We start from the raw sequence: 27,849 nt of genomic DNA on the forward strand, positions 1-27,849 counted from the left end.
AACTGCCTCAATTCTTCGTGGCAGAGATTCATCAAGGTGCTGGAAGCATTCCTCAGAGATTTTGGACCATATTGACATGATGGCATCACACAGTTGGCGCAGATTTGTCGGCTGCACATCCCTGATGCGAATCTCCCGTTCCACCACATCCCAAAGATGCTCTATTGGATTGAGATCTGGTGACGGAGGAGGCCATTTGAGTACAGTAAACTCATTGTCATGTTCAAGAAACCAATCTGAGATGATTCGAGCTTTATGACATGGCGCATTATCCTGCTGAAAGTAGCCATCAGATGTTGGGTACATTGTGGTCATAAAGGGATGGACATGGTCAGCAACAATACTCAGGTAGGCTGTGGCGTTGCAACGATGCTCAATTGGTACCAAGGGGCCCAAAGAGTGCCCAGAAAAAATTCCCTACACCATGACACCACCACCACCAGCCTGAACCGTTGATACAAGGCAGGATGGATCCATGCTTTCATGTTGTTTACGCCAAATTCTGACCCTACCATCCGAATGTCGCAGCAGAAATCGAGACTCATCAGACCAGGCAACGTTTTTCCAATCTTCTACTGTCCAATTTCGATGAGCTTGTGCAAATTGTAGCCTCAGTTTCCTGTTCTTAGCTGAGAGGAGTGGTACCCAGTGTGGTCTTCTGCTGCTGTAGCCCATCTGCCTCAAAGTTCGACGCACTGTGCGTTCAGAGATGCTCTTCTGCCTACCTTGGTTGTAACGGGTGGCAATTTGAGTCACTGTTGCCTTTCTATCAGCTCGAACCAGTCTGCCCATTCTCCTCTGACCTCTGGCATCAACATGGCATTTCCGGCCACAGAACTGCCGCTCACTGGATTTTTTTTCTTTTTCGGACCATTCTCTGTAAACCCTAGAGATGTTTGTGCGTGAAAATCCCAGTAGATCAGCAGTTTCTGAAATTCTCAGACCAGCCCTTCTGGCACCAACAATCATGCCACGTTCAAAGGCACTCAAATCACCTTTCTTCCCCATACTGATGCTCGGTTTGAACTGCAGGAGATTGTCTTGACCATGTCTACATGCCTAAATGCACTGAGTTGCCGCCATGTGATTGGCTGATTAGAAATTAAGTCTTAACACACAGTTGGACAGGTGTACCTAATAAAGTGGCCAGTGAGTGTATATATCAATCATATCTGACTCCGATACGACTCTTTAAGATGGGTCGATTCCAATCATCAGAATGTCTGCGATGCCACTCATCAGATGCAGATTTTATACATATGATATGGAAATGTCCTATTATCCTACAATACTGGAAAGAGGTGACATTGTTTATGACATCCCTGGTACGAACTCCTGTCCCTCTTGAACCACTGGTCTGTTTGTTTTGGGTATGGGATGAGGAGACTTGGGGTCACTATGTTGGCATTTTCCTACGAGAGACGCTATTTGTGGCAAGAAAGGTATTGGCATTACGATGGATGGGGGGCTCATGTCCTTCCCTCAGAGCCTGGATTCAATTCCCATATGAGCGCACACTATATCAGAACAGGGGATGTCCGGGTAAATTTGATAAAATCTGGGATGGGTTGAACTCTTCTCATCTTACTCTACAAATGCATACGAACTCGACATCAATGTAAGGAGTCAAGTTTTTCGTTTTGGGGGCATCACATAGAGAACTATTTCCGAACAAGATCGAATGATACTTACTGTTCCATGTTTCTTTGTTAATAGATTTATTAATTGTGCAATAGTATAAGGGCTTGTACAATTTAAATGGCATAAGTATTTCATAGTATACAGCTTATTGTCCTTCACAAATACTCCGTAGGCTACGCATGTATCACTTTGGATATAAATAAGAGTGCACATTTTGTTCTATGTTTAACAATATATGTGAGTATGTGTCTGTATCGTGCTTAATACTGTATGCAAATATGTATATTGTATATCTGTTTTGTGGTTAATAAACGAATCGAAAAAAAACCATTAATACCGGTCCAGGCTGCAAGCTATAAAGATGAAAAAGATGCATGAGGTATTAGTTGATCATTTGTACCTTAGTGTCCATATCCAGAGCTGTGCTTGCCAGAAATTGTTCTTTATTCATATACAGGTGCTTCTCACGAAACTAGAATCTCATCAAAAAGTTAATTTATTTCAGTTCTTCAATACAAAAAGAGAAACTCATATATTATATAGAGTCATTACAGAGTGATCTATTTCACGTGTTTATTCCTGTTAATGTTGATGATTACGGCTTACAGCCAATGAAAACCAAAAAGTCATTATCTCAGTAAATTAGAATACTTTATAACACCAGCTTGAAAAATGATTTTTTTAATCTGAAATGTTGGCCTACTGAAAATGTATGTTCAGTAAATGCACTCAGTACTTGGTCGGGGCTCCTTTTTGCATCAATTACTGCATCAATGCAGCGTGGCATGGAGACGATCAGCCTGTGGCACTGCTGAGGTGTTATGGAAGCCCAGGTTGCTTTGATAGCAGCCTTCAGTTCGTCTGCATTGTTGGGACTGGTGCATCTCATCTTCCTCCTGACAAGACCCCATAGATTCTCTATGAGGTTAAGGTCAGGTGAGTTTGCTGCCAATCAAGCACAATGATACTGCTGTTTGTAAACCAGGTATTGGTACTTTTGGCAGTGTAGACAGGTGCCAAGTCCTGCTGGAGAATGACATTTCCATCTCCAAAAAGTTTGTCGGCAGAGGGAAGCATGAAGTGCTCTAAAATTTCCTGGTAGACGGCTGCGCTGACTTTGGTATTGATAAAACACAGTGGACCTACACCAGCAGATGACGTGGCTCCCCAAACCATCACTGATTGTGGAAACTTCACACTAGACCTCAAGCAGCTTGGATTGTGGCCTCTCCACTCTTCCTCCAGACTCTGGGACCTTGATTTCCAAATGAAATGCAAAATTTACTTTCATCTGAAAACAACACCTTGGACCACTGAGTAACAGTCCAGTTCTTTTTCTCCTTGGCCCAGGTAAGTCACTTCTGGCGTTGTCTATTGATCATGAGTGGCTTGACACAAGGAATGCGACATTTGTAGCCCATGTCCTGAATACGTCTGTGTGTGGTGGCTCTTGAAGCAATGACTCTAGCAGCAGTCCACTCCTTGTGAATTTCCCCCAAAATTTTGAATGGCCTTTTCTTAACAATGCTTTCAAGGCTACGGTTATCCCGGTTGCTTCTGCACCTTTTTCTACCACACTTTTTCCTTCCACTCAACTTTCCATTAATATGCTTGGATACAGCACTCTGTGAATATCCAGCTTCTTTAGCAATGACCTTTTGTGGCTTACCCTCCTTGTGGAGTGTGTCAATGACTGCATTCTGGACATCTGTCAAGCCACCAGTCTTCCCCATGATTGTGGAGCTACTGAAACAGAATAAGGGACCTTTTTAAACGCTTAAGAAGCCTTTGCAGGTGTTTTTTTGTTAATTATTCTAATTTACTGAGATAATGACTTTTGGGTTTTCACTGGCTGTAAGCCATAATCATCAACATTAAACACTTGAAATAGATCACTCTGTTTGTAGTGACTCTATATAATATATGGGCTTCACTTTTTGTATTGAAGAACTGAAATAACTTTTGATGATATTCTAGTTTTGTGAGAAGCACCTGTATGCTATTGAGTCACTCGGTGCAACCTTGGCGTGGCCAAACGGTTCGTTCATTGCACCTTCCCATCTACTGTCCTTGTTTTCCATCTATCTCCGCCTTCCTCTGGCTGATATAAAGCCATAGCTTTCTAGTAGGTGGAAGTGTGTACTGGATTGTTTGGCCACACCAAGTGTGCACCGAGTACCTCATTAGTATAAGACTAAGTGCACACGTTGCAGAAAATTTCTGCTCAAAAACCTGAATCCCTTCCCAGAAACCGCACCTATTTTTCCGCAGCATTTTTTGGGCAGTTTTGATGCGTTTTTTTCCGCAGCGGTTTCAAACCGCATGGAAGAAGCCAAAACCGGAAAAAGCCGCAAAATTAATTAGCATGCTGCGGTTTTTACCGCGATGCAGTTTTTTCGCGGTAAAAAACGCATCAATGTGCACAAAAAGTGCAAAATGCATAGAAATGACTGGGAAGCTTATTTTTAGCAAAAACCGCTAAGAAAACGCTGTGTGTGAACACAGCCTAAACGAATAAAGAACAATTTCATGTAAACGTCGTATTGGAATTGGACAGCAAACATGATTTTAATAAAGGCTGTGTCCCTCTACAAGTTTTTGAGCCTGCTCTGAACAGTCATTTACTTTTGACAAACACAGCTGCGATAACCCGACCAGTGTCTACTTCATGCTGCCTGTGGTTCAGGCAACTTGAGTCTCATGGCAGATTCCCTTTAAATTTGTCTGTCTACCTACCTCTACATATACAAGTAATGCGGGTCGTCCAATACTGCAGGTATGTAGAATTTACCATGGTGAAAAATTTTACTTTATATTCTCGGTTTCAGTTTTTTTCCAAGGGACTTCAGCATGCATTATACAATATGTGCAAGCTTGAACCTAAAAATGGAAATAGCGTACTGAAGGAAACTTCTGTAGATGCTTGCTACTCCCTTAAGGGCTCATCAATGCTACTTCAATGACTAAGCACTGAAGTGCTAGAGGCAGGTTGCAGACCAGATACCATAAAGATATGGTGAGTAAAACACTGAACCGTGTAAAGCACAGTGCTGAATAAATATTACATTACTTGCTCATGTGCCCTGTACAGCAAAACTCTGGTGTCTGCGGCCAAATGCCAGCTCATTTTACACCTGATTAACCCAAGGAATGAAAAACTAAATAACTTTACTTTCTAGAAAAGTTACAAAAAAAAAGTAGAAAAAAATAAGAACAACAAACTACATTACAGAAATTTACCAACACATCAAGAACTAGAATAAAAGGGCTGTGAAAGCTACGGATGGTGACGTGCACCATATTTCTCTGACTTGTATGTCGCTTGCAGGAAATATCTAACCGGAGGGGTAGCCTAAGGCCAAACATTTTTTTTCTGCCAAAGCCAATCAAAGTTTAACTCTGACTCAGGCAGGTGAGACACGGTGCAGCGCATGGGCCTGCTGGAGAAGAACCAAGGAGGCTGGTCTTATACTGAGAGCAATGGGCATCGGGGCATTTGCCCTGGGTGCTAAGTGCTAAAAAATCCGAGGTGTCTAGATATGGGGCTAAGACAGCAAACAAACTAGAAAAAAACTAGATAAAGCTCTATAGACCACATCAGCATTTAAAGAGGACCAGTCACCAAGTCAAACGTGGACAGTTTCGCCTCTTTATTCTCACTGCTCCATTGAGTTTTACAACATTTATAAACCCACCATACAGTTCTAGAGGTACGGACCTTTTTTTTCAGTGCTGGTTTTTATGGTCTTTATGAAGTAGGCGTGGATCACAGGTTAAATATGCAAATCAGCCTAAAACACGCCCCCAGAGACGGCTGTGAGCCACACTCCTTGTTAAGGAAGATGAAAATAAGTACTGTATACAAAGTTCTATGTTTCTCGGCCAATTTACAAAAAGAGAAGAAACAAAATCCTCAGAAAAGCAGCGAGAATAAAATAAGAGCAAAAAATGGCCACTTTTGATCATGTGACAAGTCTTCCTTAAAAAAGGAGAAAGGGTCCTATCAAGATCCTCTTCAATTAAGCAGAGCCTCTAAAATAAGCAGCGCAGGATATAGCAAAGTATTGCATCCTGTTATTTAAATGAGTGGGATAACACATTGTGATTTCTGTAGTAGATATGTTTCTCTCTGAAGCTTCTCTTGGTCAATCCGATAGATTCCCGGAGGGTATGGCCACATTAATATAACTCCTGTCCATTTGGTCAGTTGAAAAAAATGGATATCACAGAAAAAGGTCGCATGTTACTGTCCATCCATCTTAAAACAGACCATCTATTCAAGTAGCTATAACCAATCTGGGGATGCCCTTCTTTTTAAATAAAAAATAGAGTGGGTAGCATCAGACTGGTGACGTTTTCATTATCGTGAAAGATAGTGTTAAATATGTACAAACCACTCCCTAATGTCTCCAGAAAGAGAACAACTTTCTAAGAAAAGTTGAGTCTGAACATTCACCTTCCCCTTTCTTGCACCTTCACTACCAGAGGAACCGCAGAGGGTTGTGGGATGTCACGCTGCAAGCCAGGTTCCCACAACCCTCCCCGGACCCTCTGGCGCACGATCTTATGTATTATCGTGAGATCTCACAGCAAACGGTAACATCCTTTGTGCGGTTAAAGTTCGGTCATCACTGTGTAAAGGATGCAGCAGTACTGGGTTAGTGCGAAAAGTGAGCTCTCACACTTTCACTGGGACAGGGGCCACGGAGGCCCCAGAAATCTGACCTGCAACAACCTGAAGTTCGGGCCTGACTTTTTACTAGACTGTTGGTCCCTTTCTGAAGACATTAGGGAACGTTATTCGCACTTTTGCCACCACCTTATAGTTAGAAAAATCACCAGTCTTGGGGCTGCCCATTCTTATAAAATAAAAAGGTTAGCCCCAGACTGGTGGTAGGTACTCTGTAAGAACAGCTCTGGAGGACAAGACCTGTACATGGATTACAGCGTTAGCCATCTTGTTCTCAAGCAGTGCTGAAAACTTGTAGCATAACGCAAGAAAAAAAAGAAAAGAAAGCAAATTAAAAAAAAATGCAAATATCGCCCCACTTTATTATTTACAAAAGCCATCATTGTTCAGTGCACTCAATCTTACAGAAACACTCCTTACGGTGTGGATCCCGTACAACAAATGTTTTGATTACTGACATCTAATATATTAGAAAATTAATGGGTTGACTGATTTGGCTAATTCTTCGTGATGATTTTTTGCAGCTGCTTTGGCAAGAAGTGATGTTCTTTTTATAGTTTTACAAGAAAACATTCATTATTAGCAGGAAAAGAAAAATAAGGCATTAGCTCTTCTCAGCAAAGGCTGGCAATTTATTGTTTACTTGAAATGCCGCCTTGGCACATCCGTAATGTGGATGTATTGTGCCAGTCTAAGCTTGGCACGCAATTAAGTAAGGTGAACTTGTCGAAAAATTAGGACACAGAAACAAAAATGAATAAAGACGCTAGAGACATCAGACAGAAAGTCAAAATGTTTACAGCAGACGTTCACTTATGTAGGACGCAAACTTTTCCATCCAAAGTTTACAACTGATGTCAGGACATGCGGAGGAGGAGAAAAGTGGCATCAAAACTTCACGTAAGGTATGAGTACGCTACATCTTTAAAGAAACCCATGCATGAAGACATTTTTTTAAGAACTCTGTGTATGTAAAGCAGTTTCATTAACCCCTTCGTGACAGCCAATACGTATATTTACTGACCTGAGATATAAGGGAATATCATCCCCATACAGGTGACAATCCAGCAGCTGTTGGCTGTCCACTATATCTGACAACTTGCTGTATCACAAACGATCGGTGTTGGCACCGTCCATATCTGTTTAACCCCTTAGTTGCTGCTGTCAAAAGTGATTACATCAAATAAATGGTTAATAGATTGTGGGGGCTTGCACTTTAATCTAATTGACACACCGAGATCATGATTGTGTGGTCCTGATGTTTGCCATAGCAGTTCATGGCCAAATAGCGGCCTAAGGGTCCCGTCACACACAGTGATCTCGCTAGTGAGATCGCTGATTTTGTGACACTACAGCGATCTCGCTAGCGACCGGCCCCCCCGCCGATTATCGCTGATCGTGCTCGAGCGGCCTGGGCAGTTTTTCGATCGCTGCGTGTGGCAGCGAGAGACCAGCGATCAGCGACGCTGGACACTGGTTTGTAATGTAAACGTCGGGTATCCAATGTAAACATCGCGCTGCTCCTGGATACCCGACGTTTACATTAGAAGCCAGCGTCGCTGGTCCTGATCGCTGGGGCTGTCTATGTGACAGCTCACCAGCGATCAGCCTAACGATATCCCAGCGATCCCATCATGTCGGATCGTTGGTGGGATCGCTGGGACATCGTTTAGTGTAACGGGGGCTTTAGAGTCTGCCGGCTATAGCGGCCATTTCAGAAGTTAGTGACATTTAGGTGGTAAACAAATACTTTTTCATTCCGGCTATACCACTTTGCATTAATTCCTGAAAATCACCTGAAGGGTTAATAAACTACCTGACAGTTTTCAATATGTCAGGGGGTGCAGTTTTTAAAATGGTATCACGTTTGGGGTTTTCCAATATATAGCACCCCAAAAGTCACTTCAAACTTGGATAGGTCCCTCAAAAAAATAAATTTTGTAAATTTCCTTGAAAAAATGAAAAATTGCTGCTACATTTTTAAACCTCCTAAAAGGCTAACAAAATAAATTAGCGTTTTAAAAATGGTGCTGATGTAAAGCAGGCATGTGGGAAATGTTATTTACTAATGTTTTTCTGTGGTATGACTATCTGGATTAAAGGGATAATCATTCAAAGTTTGAAAATTGCAATTTTTTTTACATTTTTGTCAAGTTTCTGATATTTGTTATAAATAAACACAAAACATATCAATCTAAATTTACCACTATCATATATTATAATGTACCACGAAAAAACAGTCTCAAAATCACTGGAATTTGGTGACGCGTTCCAGAGTTATGACCACATAAAGAGACATTGGTCAGAATTTTAAAAATTGGCCCCGTCACGAAGGGGTTAATATACTCATCTACCATCACCTTCTCTGTGATCCAGAGCTGTTCTGCTCCTCTTCTCAGTGATGTCACCGCACTTTTCACTATCCGGCTCACTCCAAGTTTTGGGAGCCATGAGTCTCTTTTAAAATGTACTCCTATGTTCTGATGCTCCATAGACTTACATTGTAAAAAGAATGGTGACGCAGAACGCAGCGTGACCTGGAGAGTCTGAACAGCGGTGATGTCACTGAGAAGAGGAGCAGAGCGGCGCTGGATCCTGAAGAGAGCGGCGGTAGTAAATTAATATACTCACACTAGATACACATATAGACAGATTTATGTAAAAAAAAACTTCATAGTAGGCCTTCCTCAAGACACCAGTGAACCCCACTAAGGGGGTCTTTTTCCCGAAGTAGCCGAGCTAGTGGTTTTGCTGTTGTTTTGGGGGCGTCTTTTTTCTATAATTTAAACTATAACTAGCAAACTGCTTAACAGCGAAAGCCACCCAGAGAACAAACATGCTACTTGACTTCACTGCTTCACAGTTTCCGAATGATGAAACGGTTAAAAGAAGCAATAAACAAACAGGTGGCCAGCAATATCGTTTTCACACCGCTGTGCATTATGCTCATATTTGCGTCAGTTTTGCAGTGCGTATTCAGGCAGATTCCAGACAGAATCAGGCTGAAAAGACATTATGTGCAAGGGGCTTTAGTATCTAGTTGCTTTTTGCCATGCCGAATTATTAGAAGGGTTCCTTAAAGAGAATTTGTCACCAGGTTTGTCCGTATGAGGTAAGGCAAGTAGCTTTCAGCCCTGAGATACAGCATTCTAATATGCTGTATATATGCCCCAATCCAGCCTGCAACAAAAGAAAAAGAGATAATATTCTATCCACCTACAGGGAGTATAGGAATGATGGGCATCACTGGTCTAGGTCCGGCGCCTCCCTTCTTCTTGTGATGCCATCTTCCTCCTTGATTCATGTGGATGACGGCTCCTAAGTCATCCACACAGTATTCCCCGGCATCGCTCTCCTGCACAGGCGTGCTTCTCTGCAAGGACCAGGGCAGAGTAAAGCTCTGCAGTGCGCATGCACCGGGGCTCTTTGGCCTTTTCCTGAGCATGCGCACTGCAGTACTTTGCTCTTCCTTTGACAGGGCAGAGAGAAGTATGCCTGCATAGGAGTGCGATGCCAAAAAATGGCTGGGTGAATAAGACTCAAGAGATGAGGGTTTAGCAATGTGCAGGCCTATTTAATGAGATGAGGGCTGGTGGTTCCACTTCCTCTGTCACACCCGTTCCCACTATTCACTAACGTGATCCTCTACTCAATGTAGTGAGCCAACAGAAATAGCGCTCTGCCCTGTAAGAAATTTCTGTTGGATGTCCAGCAGTGAACAGTGCTGTCGGGAGGTGACTGAGCATGTGTGACCACCAGCATTCAGCTCATCAGACAGTCTGTCCTGCACTTTGCCATAGAGTTTGAGCACCAGGTGGCACCCTACCTTGTTAGAAAATGTCATAACTCCTCATTAATAGGAAAGAAAAAAGAAGTTCCAGCGCCAGGAATGGAAAATTAAAAATCCATTTTATTGTGCCATTGCATATTAAAATTCCAGCAGGTACAGCATATCTGTCGGATGACTACAGAACAACGCGTTTCGACGCCTCAGGTCTTAATCATGTTCAGAACATGATTGCAGTCACTTCTCCGCAGCTTCTATCGCAACCTCCCAAAACAGTACGTCATCAAGGGAGTGCTGTTGTCACTCACAGTCCTTCTATCACCGCTCCCTGTCGACATCTCTCTTCAGGAAAAGAGACGGCAGGGACAAAATGAACAGGGACTGTGGTGACGGTGACCAAAGAGGTGTAGCAGCCACAGAAGTTGCAGTCAGTTCTCCATCTCCCCTTTCAAAACAGGACATCATCATGGGGCAGTGGTTACAGGTGTGGAAAGTGACCACAGTGCCGCCCTCTGATAACATCCATTTACGAATTAGCAAAGAATGTTATAATAAAGCAAATTACAAAAGTGGTTAGGGCTTACAGATAAATATTCATAAAGGGCATTATAAGTTTCGGATAATCCTTTTAAACACTGTGTAAATTACAAATATTATTCATTTTTATGCTCAAAACATTGAAAGAAATGCCCTAGTGGGTCTTATAGCTGTTCTGATTTCTATCTTCTAGAACATTTTTATATTTTCAAAATGAATGCTCTTCTATGTTACTATTAATGTTGATATGTATCTGTCAAAATATAGTCACCTTTATATAGAAGATGTGATTCTCTAGTGCTATGTAGGAAGCTGAAGGGGGGTGGAGGTTTGGATCACAGGGCATCTGATCTGTCCTTGTTTTCCCTTTAATTCTGTATGTGTCACACGTCATGTGACGTTTGCGGAGTGGGCTAATCCTGCACCATACTCAATAGACGCCGGCTGTGTAACCGGCCCCCTACAATACGCTCAAGGGACAATGTGCCAGAGGCCTGCAGAAAGCCCCCATGGCATGGTAGCCGTCCTATGAATTAAAGACAGTGACTGGTCATTAATTTTGACTACATGCTGCTGCGTTGCATGTCATAGTATAAGCGATCAAACGATTGTACTAGTCCACTAAGGATACAAAAAAATAAGTAATATGAAAAAAAAATGGAATCACTCCTTTTTTCCCCCATTTAAAATTTAAAAAATAATTCAATCTATCAAAGTATAAAATGATACAATCCATATGGTAAATGACTTAGAGAAAAAAAATCAAAACAGAATTGTGGTTTTTCGGCTGCTGAACCTCCCTAAAAAAATGCAATTAAAAGCAATCAAAACATTGCAGCTATCCCAAAATGGTATCCATAAAAACAGGAGCTTGCCACTCAAACATAAGCGCTGGCATAGCTCCAGACACGGGAATAAAAAGTTTTAGATATCAGTAAATAACACATTTATTTCTTTTTCAAGTTTCTGATTTTTTGTTTTTTTACTATTTCAATTAAAAGAACAAAATGATACGAGTTTGGCATCGCCATCATCATAGTCAGCGGCACAATCCAATTGCCAGGTCATTTTTACTTAATAATAAACACCATTAAAACAAAGTCCAAAAATCAGAGGCGGAATTGTACTTTTTTTTTTCACCATTTCACTGCACTTGGAATTTTTTTTTCTGTCTTCAAATTTTATGGTAAAATGAATTGTGTCACCCAAAACGACAAATGCCAAACAATCCCGTTATTAGGATGTGTAGGTGGAAAAATAAAAAAAAATAAAGTTATTTCTCTTGAAGGAGAAGAGGGAAAAGCAAAAATTGGCCGAGCCGGGAGGCGGTGAATGTTCCTGCAATATGTGGTTAATCTGTGAAAACGGTCAATAAAAAGAATACAAATAAAAACCGTAAATATTGATTAAACATAAACTGTAAAATTAATGACATAACGGCGGGCCATTCCCGTCAATCTGAATGTGGCATAAAAAAAAAAGAACTTGACTAGTGACTCGGAAAAGGCGTTATCTGAGCATGCTCGAGTATCTTTGGAGTGCCCGAATGATATGCTCCAGTCCCCGCGGCTGTTCAACAGGGGACTGGAACACATACAGGGATTACCTAACAGGCAAGACTCGAGCATAGCATTCGGAAAATCCTTGATGAGGACACGAGCATGCTCATATAACACCTAATCCCAGCATGCTCACTCATCACTAATGATCTTTTCATATTATTGTTAGACATGATGGAAATACGAGTCTGAGCCGTGATCTTCCATTGCAGCTTCCCTGTAAGTCTGTCTTATTTATCTCCTTATATCGCACTGACATCCCTCATCCATAATACAAGGTTAGGGGAGACGCGATGTCAGCAGCCTCATAAAAGTGAAGGAAGGGTCCCGCTTCCCACGGCTGCATCTGCTGTCCATAAATGACACGTGCGGTCTTCATTTCGCTTCACACATGTTATGAATGTAATGGAGTTCAGCGCATTGTGCGATTCCTCCGCCGCCGCTCTTGGACGAATATATGAGCCACGCAATAAACCCGTGTAATGAGTATTAGACTCCGGACTCGTCGCACATTCTTCATGACAAAGGAAATATCAATATAAATACTAAACATCAGCGATAATCGCATTACAGAAGGACATATTGATCGTGGACTGAGCGGCTTATAATAAGAGGCTAGGCTGGTAATGGGGATGTGAGAGGCGCCGACACCGGAGGAAACGTGCCGATATCAGCTCCAATCGCGCATCCTACCGGGACGCACGGATGAGAGTGTGACCCGCTCCTGACTGCTGCCACAATCTGGGCACTTTGATCGTATTTTGATTTTCCCACTCTTTAGTTATTATTTGTGGAGTACAATGGATTACAGGCTTATTACATTTCAGCTTTCCTCAACCATTATCAGTAATGTTAACTGGATTTATGTGATTTTTAGGGAAAACAAAAACCAATAGAGACAGAAGGCATGATTTTTTTTAATGTCCAGGACTTAACTAGATGTATACAGTTCTCTCTACCTGTACTAGCTATATAGCACGGAGCTCTGCCCGTCCTACATGTATTGTACTCCTCTCAACCTATACTATACGTACTGTAATGCACTCTACCTGTACTACAGGTACTATAATGCACTCTACCTGTACTATACGTACTGTAATGCACTCTACCTGTACTATACGTACTGTAATGCACTCTACCTGTACTATACGTACTGTAATGCACTCTACCTGTACTATACGTACTGTAATGCACTCTACCTGTACTATAGGTACTGTAATGCACTCTACCTGTACTATACGTACTGTAATGCACTCTACCTGTACTATAGGTACTGTAATGCACTCTACCTGTACTATAGGTACTATAATGCACTCTACCTGTACTACAGGTACTGTAATGCACTCTACCTGTACTATACGTACTGTAATGCACTCTACCTGTACTACAGGTACTATAATGCACTCTACCTGTACTACAGGTACTGTAATGCACTCTACCTGTACTACAGGTACTATAATGCACTCTACCTGTACTATACGTACTATAATGCACTCTACCTGTACTATACGTACTGTAATGCACTCTACCTGTACTATACGTACTGTAATGTACTCTACCTGTACTATACGTACTGTAATGCACTCTACCTGTACTACAGGTACTATAATGCACTCTACCTGTACTATAGGTACTATAATGCACTCTACCTGTACTACAGGTACTGTAATGCACTCTACCTGTACTACAGGTACTGTAATGCACTCTACCTGTACTACAGGTACTGTAATGCACTCTACCTGTACTATAGGTACTGTAATGCACTCTACCTGTACTATATATACTGTAATGCACTCTACCTGTACTACAGGTACTGTAATGCACTCTACCTGTACTACAGGTACTGTAATGCACTCTACCTGTACTATAGGTACTGTAATGCACTCTACCTGTACTATATGTACTATAATGCACTCTACCTGTACTACAGGTACTGTAATGCACTCTACCTGTACTATACGTACTGTAATGCACTCTACCTGTACTATAGGTACTGTAATGCACTCTACCTGTACTACAGGTACTATAATGCACTCTACCTGTACTACAGGTACTGTAATGCACTCTACCTGCACTATACGTACTGTAATGCACTCTACCTGTACTACAGGTACTGTAATGCACTCTACCTGTACTACAGGTACTGTAATGCACTCTACCTGTACTATAGGTACTGTAATGCACTCTACCTGTACTATATGCACTGTAATGCACTCTACCTGTACTACATGCACTGTAATGCACTCTACCTGTACTACATGTACTGTAATGCACTCTACCTGTACTAAAAAGTACTGTAATGCACTCTACCTGTACTAAATGTACTGTAATGCACTCTACCTGTACTACAGGTACTGTAATGCTCTCTACCAGTACTACATGTACTGTAATGCACTCTACCTGTACTATAGGTACTGTAATGCACTCTACCTGTACTATATATACTGTAATGCACTCTACCTGTACTACAGGTACTGTAATGCACTCTACCTGTACTACAGGTACTGTAATGCACTCTACCTGTACTATAGGTACTGTAATGCACTCTACCTGTACTATATGTACTATAATGCACTCTACCTGTACTACAGGTACTGTAATGCACTCTACCTGTACTACAGGTACTGTAATGCACTCTACCTGTACTACAGGTACTGTAATAATAATAATAATAATAATAAATTTTATTTTTATAGCGCCGACATATTCCGCAGCACTTTACATTTCAGAGGGGATGTAATGCACTCTACCTGTACTACAGGTACTGTAATGCACTCTACCTGTACTACAGGTACTGTAATGCACTCTACCTGTACTATAGGTACTGTAATGCACTCTACCTGTACTATATGCACTGTAATGCACTCTACCTGTACTATATGCACTGTAATGCACTCTACCTGTACTACATGTACTGTAATGCACTCTACCTGTACTAAATGTACTGTAATGCACTCTACCTGTACTACAGGTACTGTAATGCACTCTACCTGTACTATAGGTACTGTAATGCACTCTACCTGTACTACATGTACTGTAATGCACTCTACCTGTACTATATGTACTGTAATGCACTCTACCTGTACTACAGGTACTGTAATGCACTCTACCTGTACTATAGGTACTGTAATGCACTCTGCCTGTACTATAGGTACTGTAATGCACTCTACCTGTACTATATGCACTGTAATGCACTCTACCTGTACTATATGTACTGTAATGCACTCTACCTGTACTAAATGTACTGTAATGCACTCTACCTGTACTAAATGTACTGTAATGCACTCTACCTGTACTAAATGTACTGTAATGCACTCTACCTGTACTATATGTACTGTAATGCACTCTACCTGTACTAAATGTACTGTAATGCACTCTACCTGTACTAAATGTACTGTAATGCACTCTACCTGTACTAAATGTACTGTAATGCACTCTACCTGTACTACAGGTACTGTAATGCACTCTACCTGTACTATATGTACTGTAATGCACTCTACCTGTACTATATGCACTGTAATGCACTCTACCTGTACTATAGGTACTGTAATGCACTCTACCTGTACTATAGGTACTGTAATGCACTCTACCTGTACTACAGGTACTATAATGCACTCTACCTGTACTATACGTACTGTAATGCACTCTACCTGTACTATACGTACTGTAATGCACTCTACCTGTACTATAGGTACTGTAATGCACTCTACCTGTACTACAGGTACTATAATGCACTCTACCTGTACTACAGGTACTGTAATGCACTCTACCTGTACTATACGTACTGTAATGCACTCTACCTGTACTACAGGTACTATAATGCACTCTACCTGTACTATAGGTACTGTAATGCACTCTACCTGTACTATACGTACTGTAATGCACTCTACCTGTACTACAGGTACTATAATGCACTCTACCTGTACTATAGGTACTGTAATGCACTCTACCTGTACTACAGGTACTGTAATGCACTCTACCTGTACTATAGGTACTGTAATGCTCTCTACCTGTACTATATGTACTATAATGCACTCTACCTGTACTATACGTACTGTAATGCACTCTACCTGTACTATACGTACTGTAATGCACTCTACCTGTACTATACGTACTGTAATGCACTCTACCTGTACTATAGGTACTGTAATGCACTCTACCTGTACTACAGGTACTATAATGCACTCTACCTGTACTACAGGTACTGTAATGCACTCTACCTGTACTATACGTACTGTAATGCACTCTACCTGTACTACAGGTACTGTAATGCACTCTACCTGTACTACAGGTACTGTAATGCACTCTACCTGTACTATAGGTACTGTAATGCACTCTACCTGTACTATATATACTGTAATGCACTCTACCTGTACTACAGGTACTGTAATGCACTCTACCTGTACTACAGGTACTGTAATGCACTCTACCTGTACTATAGGTACTGTAATGCACTCTACCTGTACTATATGTACTATAATGCACTCTACCTGTACTACAGGTACTGTAATGCACTCTACCTGTACTATACGTACTGTAATGCACTCTACCTGTACTATAGGTACTGTAATGCACTCTACCTGTACTACAGGTACTATAATGCACTCTACCTGTACTACAGGTACTGTAATGCACTCTACCTGCACTATACGTACTGTAATGCACTCTACCTGTACTACAGGTACTGTAATGCACTCTACCTGTACTACAGGTACTGTAATGCACTCTACCTGTACTATAGGTACTGTAATGCACTCTACCTGTACTATATGCACTGTAATGCACTCTACCTGTACTACATGCACTGTAATGCACTCTACCTGTACTACATGTACTGTAATGCACTCTACCTGTACTAAAAAGTACTGTAATGCACTCTACCTGTACTAAATGTACTGTAATGCACTCTACCTGTACTACAGGTACTGTAATGCTCTCTACCAGTACTACATGTACTGTAATGCACTCTACCTGTACTATAGGTACTGTAATGCACTCTACCTGTACTATATATACTGTAATGCACTCTACCTGTACTACAGGTACTGTAAGGCACTCTACCTGTACTACAGGTACTGTAATGCACTCTACCTGTACTATAGGTACTGTAATGCACTCTACCTGTACTATATGTACTATAATGCACTCTACCTGTACTACAGGTACTGTAATGCACTCTACCTGTACTACAGGTACTGTAATGCACTCTACCTGTACTACAGGTACTGTAATGCACTCTACCTGTACTACAGGTACTGTAATAATAATAATAATAATAATAAATTTTATTTTTATAGCGCCGACATATTCCGCAGCACTTTACATTTCAGAGGGGATGTAATGCACTCTACCTGTACTACAGGTACTGTAATGCACTCTACCTGTACTACAGGTACTGTAATGCACTCTACCTGTACTATAGGTACTGTAATGCACTCTACCTGTACTATATGCACTGTAATGCACTCTACCTGTACTATATGCACTGTAATGCACTCTACCTGTACTACATGTACTGTAATGCACTCTACCTGTACTAAATGTACTGTAATGCACTCTACCTGTACTACAGGTACTGTAATGCACTCTACCTGTACTATAGGTACTGTAATGCACTCTACCTGTACTACATGTACTGTAATGCACTCTACCTGTACTATATGTACTGTAATGCACTCTACCTGTACTACAGGTACTGTAATGCACTCTACCTGTACTATAGGTACTGTAATGCACTCTACCTGTACTATATGCACTGTAATGCACTCTACCTGTACTATATGTACTGTAATGCACTCTACCTGTACTAAATGTACTGTAATGCACTCTACCTGTACTAAATGTACTGTAATGCACTCTACCTGTACTATATGTACTGTAATGCACTCTACCTGTACTAAATGTACTGTAATGCACTCTACCTGTACTAAATGTACTGTAATGCACTCTACCTGTACTAAATGTACTGTAATGCACTCTACCTGTACTACAGGTACTGTAATGCACTCTACCTGTACTATATGTACTGTAACGCACTCTACCTGTACTATATGCACTGTAATGCACTCTACCTGTACTATAGGTACTGTAATGCTCTCTACCTGTACTACATGTACTGTAATGCACTCTACCTGTACTATATATACTGTAATGCACTCTACCTGTACTACAGGTACTGTAATGCACTCTACCTGTACTATATGTACTGTAATGCATTCTACCTGTACTACAGGTACTGTAATGCACGCTACCTGCACTATAGGTACTGTAATGCACTCTACCTGTACTACATGTACTGTAATGCACTCTACCTGTACTACAGGTACTGTAATACACTCTACTTGTACTATAGGTACTGTAATGCACTATACCTGTACTATAGGTACTGTATTGCACTCTACCTGTACTATATGTACTGTAATGCACTCTACCTGTACTACATGTACTGTAATGCACTCTACCTGTACTATAGGTACTGTAATGCACTCTACCTGTACTATATGCACTGTAATGCACTCTACCTGTACTATATGTACTGTAATGCACTCTACCTGTACTAAATATACTGTAATGCACTCTACCTGTACTAAATGTACTGTAATGCACTCTTCCTGTACTACAGGTACTGTAATGCACTCTACCTGTACTATATGTACTGTAATGCACTCTACCTGTACTATATGCACTGTAATGCACTACCTGTACTATAGGTACTGTAATGCACTCTACCTGTACTACATGTACTGTAATGCACTCTACCTGTACTATATATACTGTAATGCACTCTACCTGTACTATATGTACTGTAATGCACTCTACCTGTACTATATGTACTGTAATGCACTCTAACTATACTACATGTTCTGTAGTGCTCGATATATGTACTTTGTGTACTGTACTTTCTACCTGTATTACAGATATTCTCTAGCACTCTACCTATAGAAAATGTACTCCACTGTTTTCTAATGCATGTGCTATACTTTTTATTACTTGTGTAATGAGCACCATCATTTTTTCTACTGATATATGAAGTCTACTGTTCTCTACTTGTATAAGAATATGTTGCAACTTAGAAAACTAAGATAGAATGGATCCATTGTATTCTTATTGTATGATGTGTGCCCTGTCTCAATGAAGTAACAGATTTCAGCAACTCTTTCTGTATTTGCTTTATCTGTATTACATATCTTATTTCACTATTCTTGTAGCGTTATTGTGATAAATTACAAAATATTCAAGTTACAACAGTGGTCCCAGAACAAAACTTATTATATTGGGTACTATAGAATGATTTGAGAAGTGGACTAAAATAAAGGTGACATTTTATAAGAACTAGTAATGAATAATATGTTCGAGTCACCGCGGCTGCGTGTCTCGCGACGTTCGTTCATCACTATTAGGAACATATTCGGGGAATATGATACTGAAAGGACTAAATTCTGCTCTCATGTATTATTGTCAAATATACACGGATATTCTGTGTTATTCCTCACGAAAGTCACTAGAGGAGAAGGAGAATAACAGCGAAGAGAGAAATCACAAAGTGCTCCCTCATCCCCAGCACTAGACAGGATTCAGTTTTGCACAGTTTCTGTAACAATACAATATTTTGTATAACTGTGGAACTAAGAAAAACAAAAAATATTTCAAAACATGGGATGAATCAAACGCAGATATCAATAAGTCATCTATTTACTCAGAAACCGAGACCGGCTACTGTCATGCACACCTGAATATTGTGCCTGTGCGCTGGCAATTGTATGAGACACCACTTTTGAAGTCAAGTGGACATCTGTCGGCACGCTGTGTGCCTGGACTTTATTAAATACAATTAGGCTACACGAACTGTAAATATCGAGACGAGCCTCTTAGATTATTGCGAACTGTACGGCCACCAGCAAGATGTTTTTACAGACTAAACCCCACACCGCAAGCGAGGAGCCCGGAATATTAACAGAATTCAACATAAAAAAAGGAATTTTTCAGCTTTCCCGAGTTTTATTTGAACTCTCACAAAAATATTCTGGAAAATATTTATATCCGATTGAACATATGAAAGATGAAAGATTAATGGCAGAACAGCAAGACGATTCATAAAGGTGTTTCCGGGGCCTTGAGTTCTCACGACAGCTGAACGGGAAATTAGTGATGAATGATTGAGGATGACAGAAACATAATGAACTAATAATTCAGATGTGCCAGTAACTAATAGGATTCCAAGCGATATCAATTAATATAAATTGCATTTTAAAAGTCGGGAAATAGGTGATGTAAGGAAAAGGCTGACTGATTACTAATCCACGTCAATAGATTGGACTTTTATAAACCTACAGTTGTGGCCAAAAGTATTGACACCCCTTCAATTCTGTCAGGTAATACTCAGTTTCTTCCTGAAAATGATTGCAAACACAAATTCTTTGGTATTATTATCTTCATTTAATTTGTCTTAAATGAAAAAACACAAAAGAGAATGAAGCAAAAAGCAAAACATTGATCATTTCACACAAAACTCCAAAAATGGACCAGGCAAAAGTATTGGCACCCTCAGCCTAATACTTGGTTGCACAACCTTTAGCCAAAATAACTGCGACCAACCGCTTCCGGTAACCATCAATGAGTTTCTTACAATGCTCTGCTGGAATTTTAGACCATTCTTCTTTGGCAAACTACTCCAGGTCCCTGATATTTGAAGGGTGCCTTCTCCAAACTGCCATTTTTAGATCTCTCCACAGGTGTTCTATGGGATTCAGGTCTGGACTCATTGCTGGCCACCTTAGAAGTCTCCAGTGCTTTCTCTCAAACCATTTTCTAGTGCTTTTTGAAGTGTGTTTTGGGTCATTGTCCTGCTGGAAGACCCATGACCTCTGAGGGAGACCCAGCTTTCTCACACTGGGCCCTACATTATGCTGCAAAATGTGTTGGTAGTCTTCAGACTTCATAATGCCATGCACACAGTCAAGCAGTCCAGTGCCAGAGGCAGCAAAGCAACACCAAAACATCAGGGAACCTCCGCCATGTTTGACTGTAGGGACCGTGTTCTTTTCTTTGAATGCCTCTTTTTTTCTCCTGTAAACTCTATGTTGATGCATTTGCCCAAAAGGCTCTACTTTTGTCTCATCTGACCAGACAACATTCTTCCAAAATGTTTTAGGCTTTTTCAGGTAAGTTTTGGCAAACTCCAGCCTGGCTTTTTTATGTCTCGGGGGTAAGAAGTGGGGTCTTCCTGGGTCTCCTACTATACAGTCTCTTTTCATTCAGACGCCGACGGATAGTACGGGTTGACACTGTTGTACCCTTGGACTGCAGGGCAGCTTGAACTTGTTTGGATGTTAGTCGAGGTTCTTTATCCAACATCCGCACAATCTTGCGTTGAAATCTCTTGTCAATTTTTCTTTTCCGTCCAGATCTAGGGAGGTTAGCCACAGTGCCATGGGCTTTATATATAAAAGGACATAAAACATGGGCGATTCCCAGTTTGTAATTTTAGAGGATCAGGGGGTGTCCAAGTGCTAGGTCCCTCGTGATAAGCAGTGTTACAGACTAAGGACACCTTTGACATGAGAAAATAATGTTTTTTACATGTTCCTTTAGTTATAATTGCAGTGAGTTTCAGGCTGCAATCCTCCTTTGCTTATTTTCAGACTTCATAATATGCAGTTTACCACCTGACCTTACTTTCAAAATGTTCTATTGTGGACGTGTCCATCCCAGTAATTGATGCTGGGTGTTGGTTTTGTGTGTTCAGGATGATGCCTACATTTGGCCTCACACATCAGTGTAGCTTAATTCCAGGAATGATTTTCCTTTGCACAGCTAACAGAATGATCATGTGCTTTCCTCCCTATCTACACCCAAATAAGACATCCGCCCTCCCAAACAACTTAAATGCTGTGCTCCCTCTCTCCTCTTTGATCTGCCAAGTACAAACTCCTCTCCTTCCCCATGTGATGCCTAAGCTGGCCATTCACATTACACAACTGTCAAGAATACAATCACATGGCTGACAGCTATCTCTGCCGACACACAGTCCCATACGCCAGAACATGTGGCTTAGACAAGGATTCCTTGCTCTCTATGAGAGAGCCGCTGACAGATGCTTATCTCCCTGCCAAACAGAAGAATCGAGTGATTAACAACTGCCAGATCCTTATGTCCCCAACGTAATCAATCAAGGGACAGGAGAGACCGCAATGCACATTAGATGGTCGATGACATCTGCCAAAACAGTGTTTGAACAATTTTTATTGAATGTACATGGGAGCATTAACATAAGAGAGGAGAAGGGGCAAAGAGAGCAATGAAAACCAGGAGCACAGCTCTGACGCGTCTGTCAGATTTTGCAGACAGCTGTTTAGGCGAAGGTCTTTGCTTCAGCAAAACGGTACAAAACTTTAATGGTGGCTAATTAGTCAGTTGCTTAATTTTGGAGTAAGGAAGCCAATGAACAATAAAATGTTTACGCAAAAAAACAGTGCATAAACTTTAAGGCTGTGTTCACACACAGCGTTTTTTTCGCATTTTTCCCGCGGATTTACCAAAAAATCCACTCAAAAAACATCTAAAAGAAGCTTCCCATTCATTTTAATGCATTTTGCACTTTTTGTGCATATTGATGCGTTTTTTACAGCGAAAAAAACGCTTTGCGTTAAAAACCGCAGCATGCTCATTAATTTCGCGGTAAATTACGCATTTCTGGCTATTTTCTATGTGTCTGGGGACGCTCCGGAGAAAATAACGGCAAAAACGTGCGGCAAAAAAAACGCGCGTTTTCTGGGAAGAAGTCCAGTTTTCATGAAGAAATTTTCTACATACGTGTGCACATAGCTTAAGAGTAGCGTGCCATATGTTGTGCCAGCTATGGAGTCCTAGTGTAGACAATCCTCCGCCCACCCACAGAGGGAAAAGCCACACAACTGTGAAATAAAATCATATGGCCACTGAGGTAGCCAGAGTTTCGGTCACATGTTGCCGGCTGCACCATCTGGCTCGACCGTCAATGGGCACAAATTTGGTTTAAATCGGTCGCAATTGCAAACTGATTTAAGGGAGCTCCTGATGAAGCAAGTTGCTTCACAGAAGAGCTAATAGATATGGGCAGAGGGGTGCGGAGAAGTAAAGTACAAATATATGACCCTAAGTAACATATACATAAGATAAGGCAATGTAAAGAGTAAGACAATTGCAAGAATGTTTTACCCAGGTTACAGAACGCCTCAAACACCAGACAGATCACATACACCAATGAGCGTTTCACAATAATTAGCTTCTTCAGGGGCAGGAATGTCATTGTATTTCTCTAGCACCAGACAGATCACATACACCAATGAGCGTTTCACATTAATAGTTAGCTTCTTCAGGGGCAGGAATGTCATTGTATTTCTCTAGCACCAGATAGATCACATACACCAATGAGCGTTTCACATTAATAGTTAGCTTCTTCAAGGGCAGAAATGTCATTGTATTTCTCTAGCACCAGATAGATCACATACACCAATGAGCGTTTCACATTAATAGTTAGCTTGTTCAAGGGCAGAAATGTCATTGTATTTCTCTAGCACCAGACAGATCACATACACCAATGAGCGTTTCACATTAATAGTTAGCTTCTTCAAGGGCAGAAATGTCATTGTATTTCTCTAGCACCAGACAGATCACATACACCAATGAGCGTTTCACATTAATAGTTAGCTTCTTCAAGGGCAGAAATGTCATTGTATTTCTCTAGCACCAGACAGATCACATACATCAATGAGCGTTTCACATTAATAGTTAGCTTCTTCAGGGGCAGGAATATCATTGTATTTCTCTAGCACCAGACAGATCACATACACCAATGAGCGGTTCACATTAATAGTTAGCTTCTTCAGGGGCAGGAATGTCATTGTATTTCTCTAGCACCAGACAGATCACATACACCAATGAGCGTTTCACATTAATAGTTAGCTTCTTCAAGGGCAGAAATGTCATTGTATTTCTCTAGCACCAGACAGATCACATACATCAATGAGCGTTTCACATTAATAGTTAGCTTCTTCAGGGGCAGGAATATCATTGTATTTCTCTAGCACCAGACAGATCACATACACCAATGAGCGTTTCACATTAATAGTTAGCTTCTTCAGGGGCAGGAATGTCATTGTATTTCTCTAGCACCAGACAGATCACATACATCAATGAGCGTTTCACATTAACAGTTAGCTTCTTCAGGGGCAGGAATATCATTGTATTTCTCTAGCACCAGACAGATCACATACACCAATGAGCGTTTCACATTAATAGTTAGCTTCTTCAGGGGCAGGAATGTCATTGTATTTCTCTAGCACCAGACAGATCACATACACCAATGAGCGTTTCACATTAACAGCTGGCTTCTTCAGGGGCAGGAATGTCATTGTATTTCTCTAGCACCAGACAGATCACATACATCAACGAGCATGTCACATTAATAGTTAGCTTTTTCAGGGGCAGGAATGTCATTGCATTTCTCTAGCACCAGACAGATCACATACATCAATGAACGTTTCACATTAATAGTTAGCTTCTTCAGGGGCAGGAATGTCATTGTATTCATTTTTTTATTACATAGGTGTCCCTTTACACCAATTTTCACACTTTATTCAGTTTTGCTTATTATAATTGATATTCCTTGCAAAATATATTATATCTTGGATAAAATCAGTAGCAACTTCAAGTACCATATACAGATTTTCATATCTTAAGATATTTATTTTACTTAGTTTTGACACTTTTAAGCAGACTTTCTACTTTTCCTATCTATCATGAAGCCGCAGAATAACACAACTGATTTACGGTAAATAAAAGCATAACGTTTTTTCTTTTTTTTTCTTTTGCAGCTGCCATTATTCACAATGTAAGGACCTGCGCTTTTCTAGATAAGAAGCAATATGTGCGCGACACTTGGCATTTTCCTCATTAAATTGAAAAGTTCTTAGTTAGCAAAAGCTAAAATCCTTTCCAGTTAGGCATCTGGGTATCATAGAGTCACAGCTATTTTTTATGGCTTTGTGGCCGCTCCAGGATGGCAAAATATTATATTGAAGAAATGACTTAGAAAATATAAAAATCACCTACCTAGGAGTGCAGACATGTTGTGAAAAATCCTCAGCAGTTCGGGTGTAATGGACGGACAATTTTCCAGTGTCACTAACCTAAAAATGATAATAACTGTAAGATCGTTCCATCTTTTCACACAGGCATAATTAGTGACAGCGCTGATTTTCCATAATCTCCGCAAACTAATACAAGTAACTGGAATTATTCAGCTGAAATTTCTTCAAGAACATTTGCCCTAAAATATACATAATGAATACGAACAACGGAAAAATGAAATAACGGGGTCACCAAATTAATTACTGGGTAGGACAGTAAAAGACAAGTTCATTTCTACCTTCCAGGTGACAAACTGATGCCCCATTACTAAAAATCTACTTTGGATCTTTATACTAATGGGGTTAAGTGCACCAACAAATGCATCCATCCGTCTGCATTATTCCCAATTTCTGTTGATCACTATGGGGGAGAACATACCTCTAAAATTTCAGATAGGTGGATATCCTCAACAGGACTAGCAACTATTAAAGGGAATCTGTGATAGGTTTTCCCACCTAATCTGAGAACAGCATGATGCAGAGACAGATTCTGATTCCAGTGATGTATCACTTGCTAAGCTGCCTAGTGTACTCTTTATAAAATCACTGATTTATGAGTGGGAGAATATCACTAGAGTACTACTAAACCTGCTGCCGTGATGCCGAACCACACCCCCACCACTGATTGGCAGCTTTCGGCCAATGCACAGTGTACACAGAAAGCTGCCAATCAGTGATGTGGGCGGAGTTACACAGAGCTCAGCATTCAGAGAACTGCAGAGAAAACAGTTTTTAATAAAAACTGCAGCAAACTGTATAGTAAATAATACAAGGCTAGAATCAGGACCTTTAGCCCTACAACATGCTGCTCTCATATGAGGTAGTAAAAATCTGGTGACAAATTCCCTTTAAATATTTAAAGCGTATATTTTAGATAAGCCATAAACGTCAGAGAAGGAAACACCGCCTAAGACTTAAGTATTATTTCAGCCCTTGGGGACGGTCAATCTAATGATGCGGCCTTTGGATCAAAACAAGTTATAGATACGACTGGTCCAACAAATCTTTTTGTTCAATCAAATCTGGGTATGCACTTTTTTTTTTTATTAAAGGGGTTGTCTGAGTTTATTACAGAGTGTGTATCACAAAAGTCTGCATTCATTGCATGTGACTGCAGACTTGTAAATCCTCAGAAGGCCGGAATGGTCGTGTGACTGCAAGTATGTGACGAGCATACTCCCGGCCACATTCCGACTAGATGTGCAAGGCTTCGCTCAGTTCACTTGTCTAGTCGGAATGTGGCAGGAAGTATGCATTCACATGACCGCCTAGTCTTGCACCCGGCACTGGAGAACCCTCATTTCATCTGCTGTGAGGATTCAAAAGACTTTTGTGAAAAATCTGGACAACCCCTTAAATATTGCATTTTTCTACTAAACCTTAAAGAAATATTTGACGCCATGATCTGGTTGATTGCTATGATCTACTGTCTAGGACTCTTGTCTGCCGGAACAATAACATTAACATTCAATATAATCAGCAAGCAGCACAGAGTACTTTACAGCACTCCATGTGCTACGGTTGTCAATCCTTTGGACAATTTATATCAGGGGTCCCTTTAAATGGGCAATATCCCCCCACAGCACAGGTCTAATTCTAGCCATCTGTAATGGAGAAAACATCAGTCAGACGTGACCTCTGCTCTGTCTGTCTCCTGGACGTCAGTAAACCTTGTTCACAAAGTGAATGAAGAGATGGACTCTGTGAGATGTCACCTCTCAGCTGCCAACGTCAAATCCCCGCAGAGGCATCAAGCAAAGAGAAGCACCTCTTAAAGGTGACTCAAAAACACACAGCGAGAGCCTTCATTCAGAATCACTACGGACCGTAATCTCTGATCATAAATATATATTACTACCTGGATCTGAATGGAAGATAAAGTTAAGAACATTGAACTATATTATTATTTTTTTTTTTTTTGTACAGTGTTATTAGTGATTTGTGAAGTTTTGGAGACGAGCGGACAAAGAAAAATATCTTTTATATTACATTGTTATTTCTGGTACACAAATATTGTATCCGGACTGAGACGCAGCAATCGAAAGCTTAATGTCAGAAACTGGCAGGAAAGTATGCCTGTGCTGCCCTCCTCAGCTCCGCGCCAGTACTGCGCCACATAAACAAAAACATCTTCAGATAGAAATACAAACAAGGGCAATCGCAATAAATATAAGCAGAAAAACATGAAACTCAGTCTTCAGTGCGAATCAGAGAGATTCTAAAGGAAACCCGACATCAGATTATTGCTGCCAGAACCTCGGGTAACAAGAATTGGAGCCTGGCTCATTCGCTGCTTTACTGGAAAATATTGCAGTGCTTTAAAGAAAACACACTTAAAACGGCAGCCAGTGACAGGAAGACAAGGAAGTTGTTGCCAGCTTCTCCCTACCTTGCTCCACTAAATGGACAGGTGTCTATGCACGTGTATACAGAGCCACCTGTAGAGCGCGGCAGGTACCGGAGGCT

At 40.8% G+C, this 27,849-nt stretch overlaps 1 protein-coding gene across 6 annotated transcripts in view; it reads right to left on the reverse strand.

Moving 5' to 3' along the window:
* IPO11 (importin 11) overlaps positions 1 to 27,849 on the reverse strand; it is a 555,951-nt gene that overhangs the window by 262,185 nt on the left and 265,917 nt on the right. For all 6 annotated transcript variants that reach the window (XM_073584259.1, XM_073584261.1, XM_073584258.1 and 3 more), the window contains one exon: positions 25,307 to 25,383. In XM_073584259.1, the coding sequence (XP_073440360.1) occupies positions 25,307 to 25,383 (77 nt within the window). The remainder of the gene's footprint in view (positions 1 to 25,306; positions 25,384 to 27,849) is intronic.

The sequence above is a fragment of the Dendrobates tinctorius genome, unplaced genomic scaffold (assembly GCF_039654945.1).
Source record: "Dendrobates tinctorius isolate UK_male_01 unplaced genomic scaffold, ASM3965494v1 ptg000083l, whole genome shotgun sequence".
In the NCBI taxonomy this organism is placed as follows: Eukaryota; Metazoa; Chordata; class Amphibia; order Anura; family Dendrobatidae; genus Dendrobates; species Dendrobates tinctorius.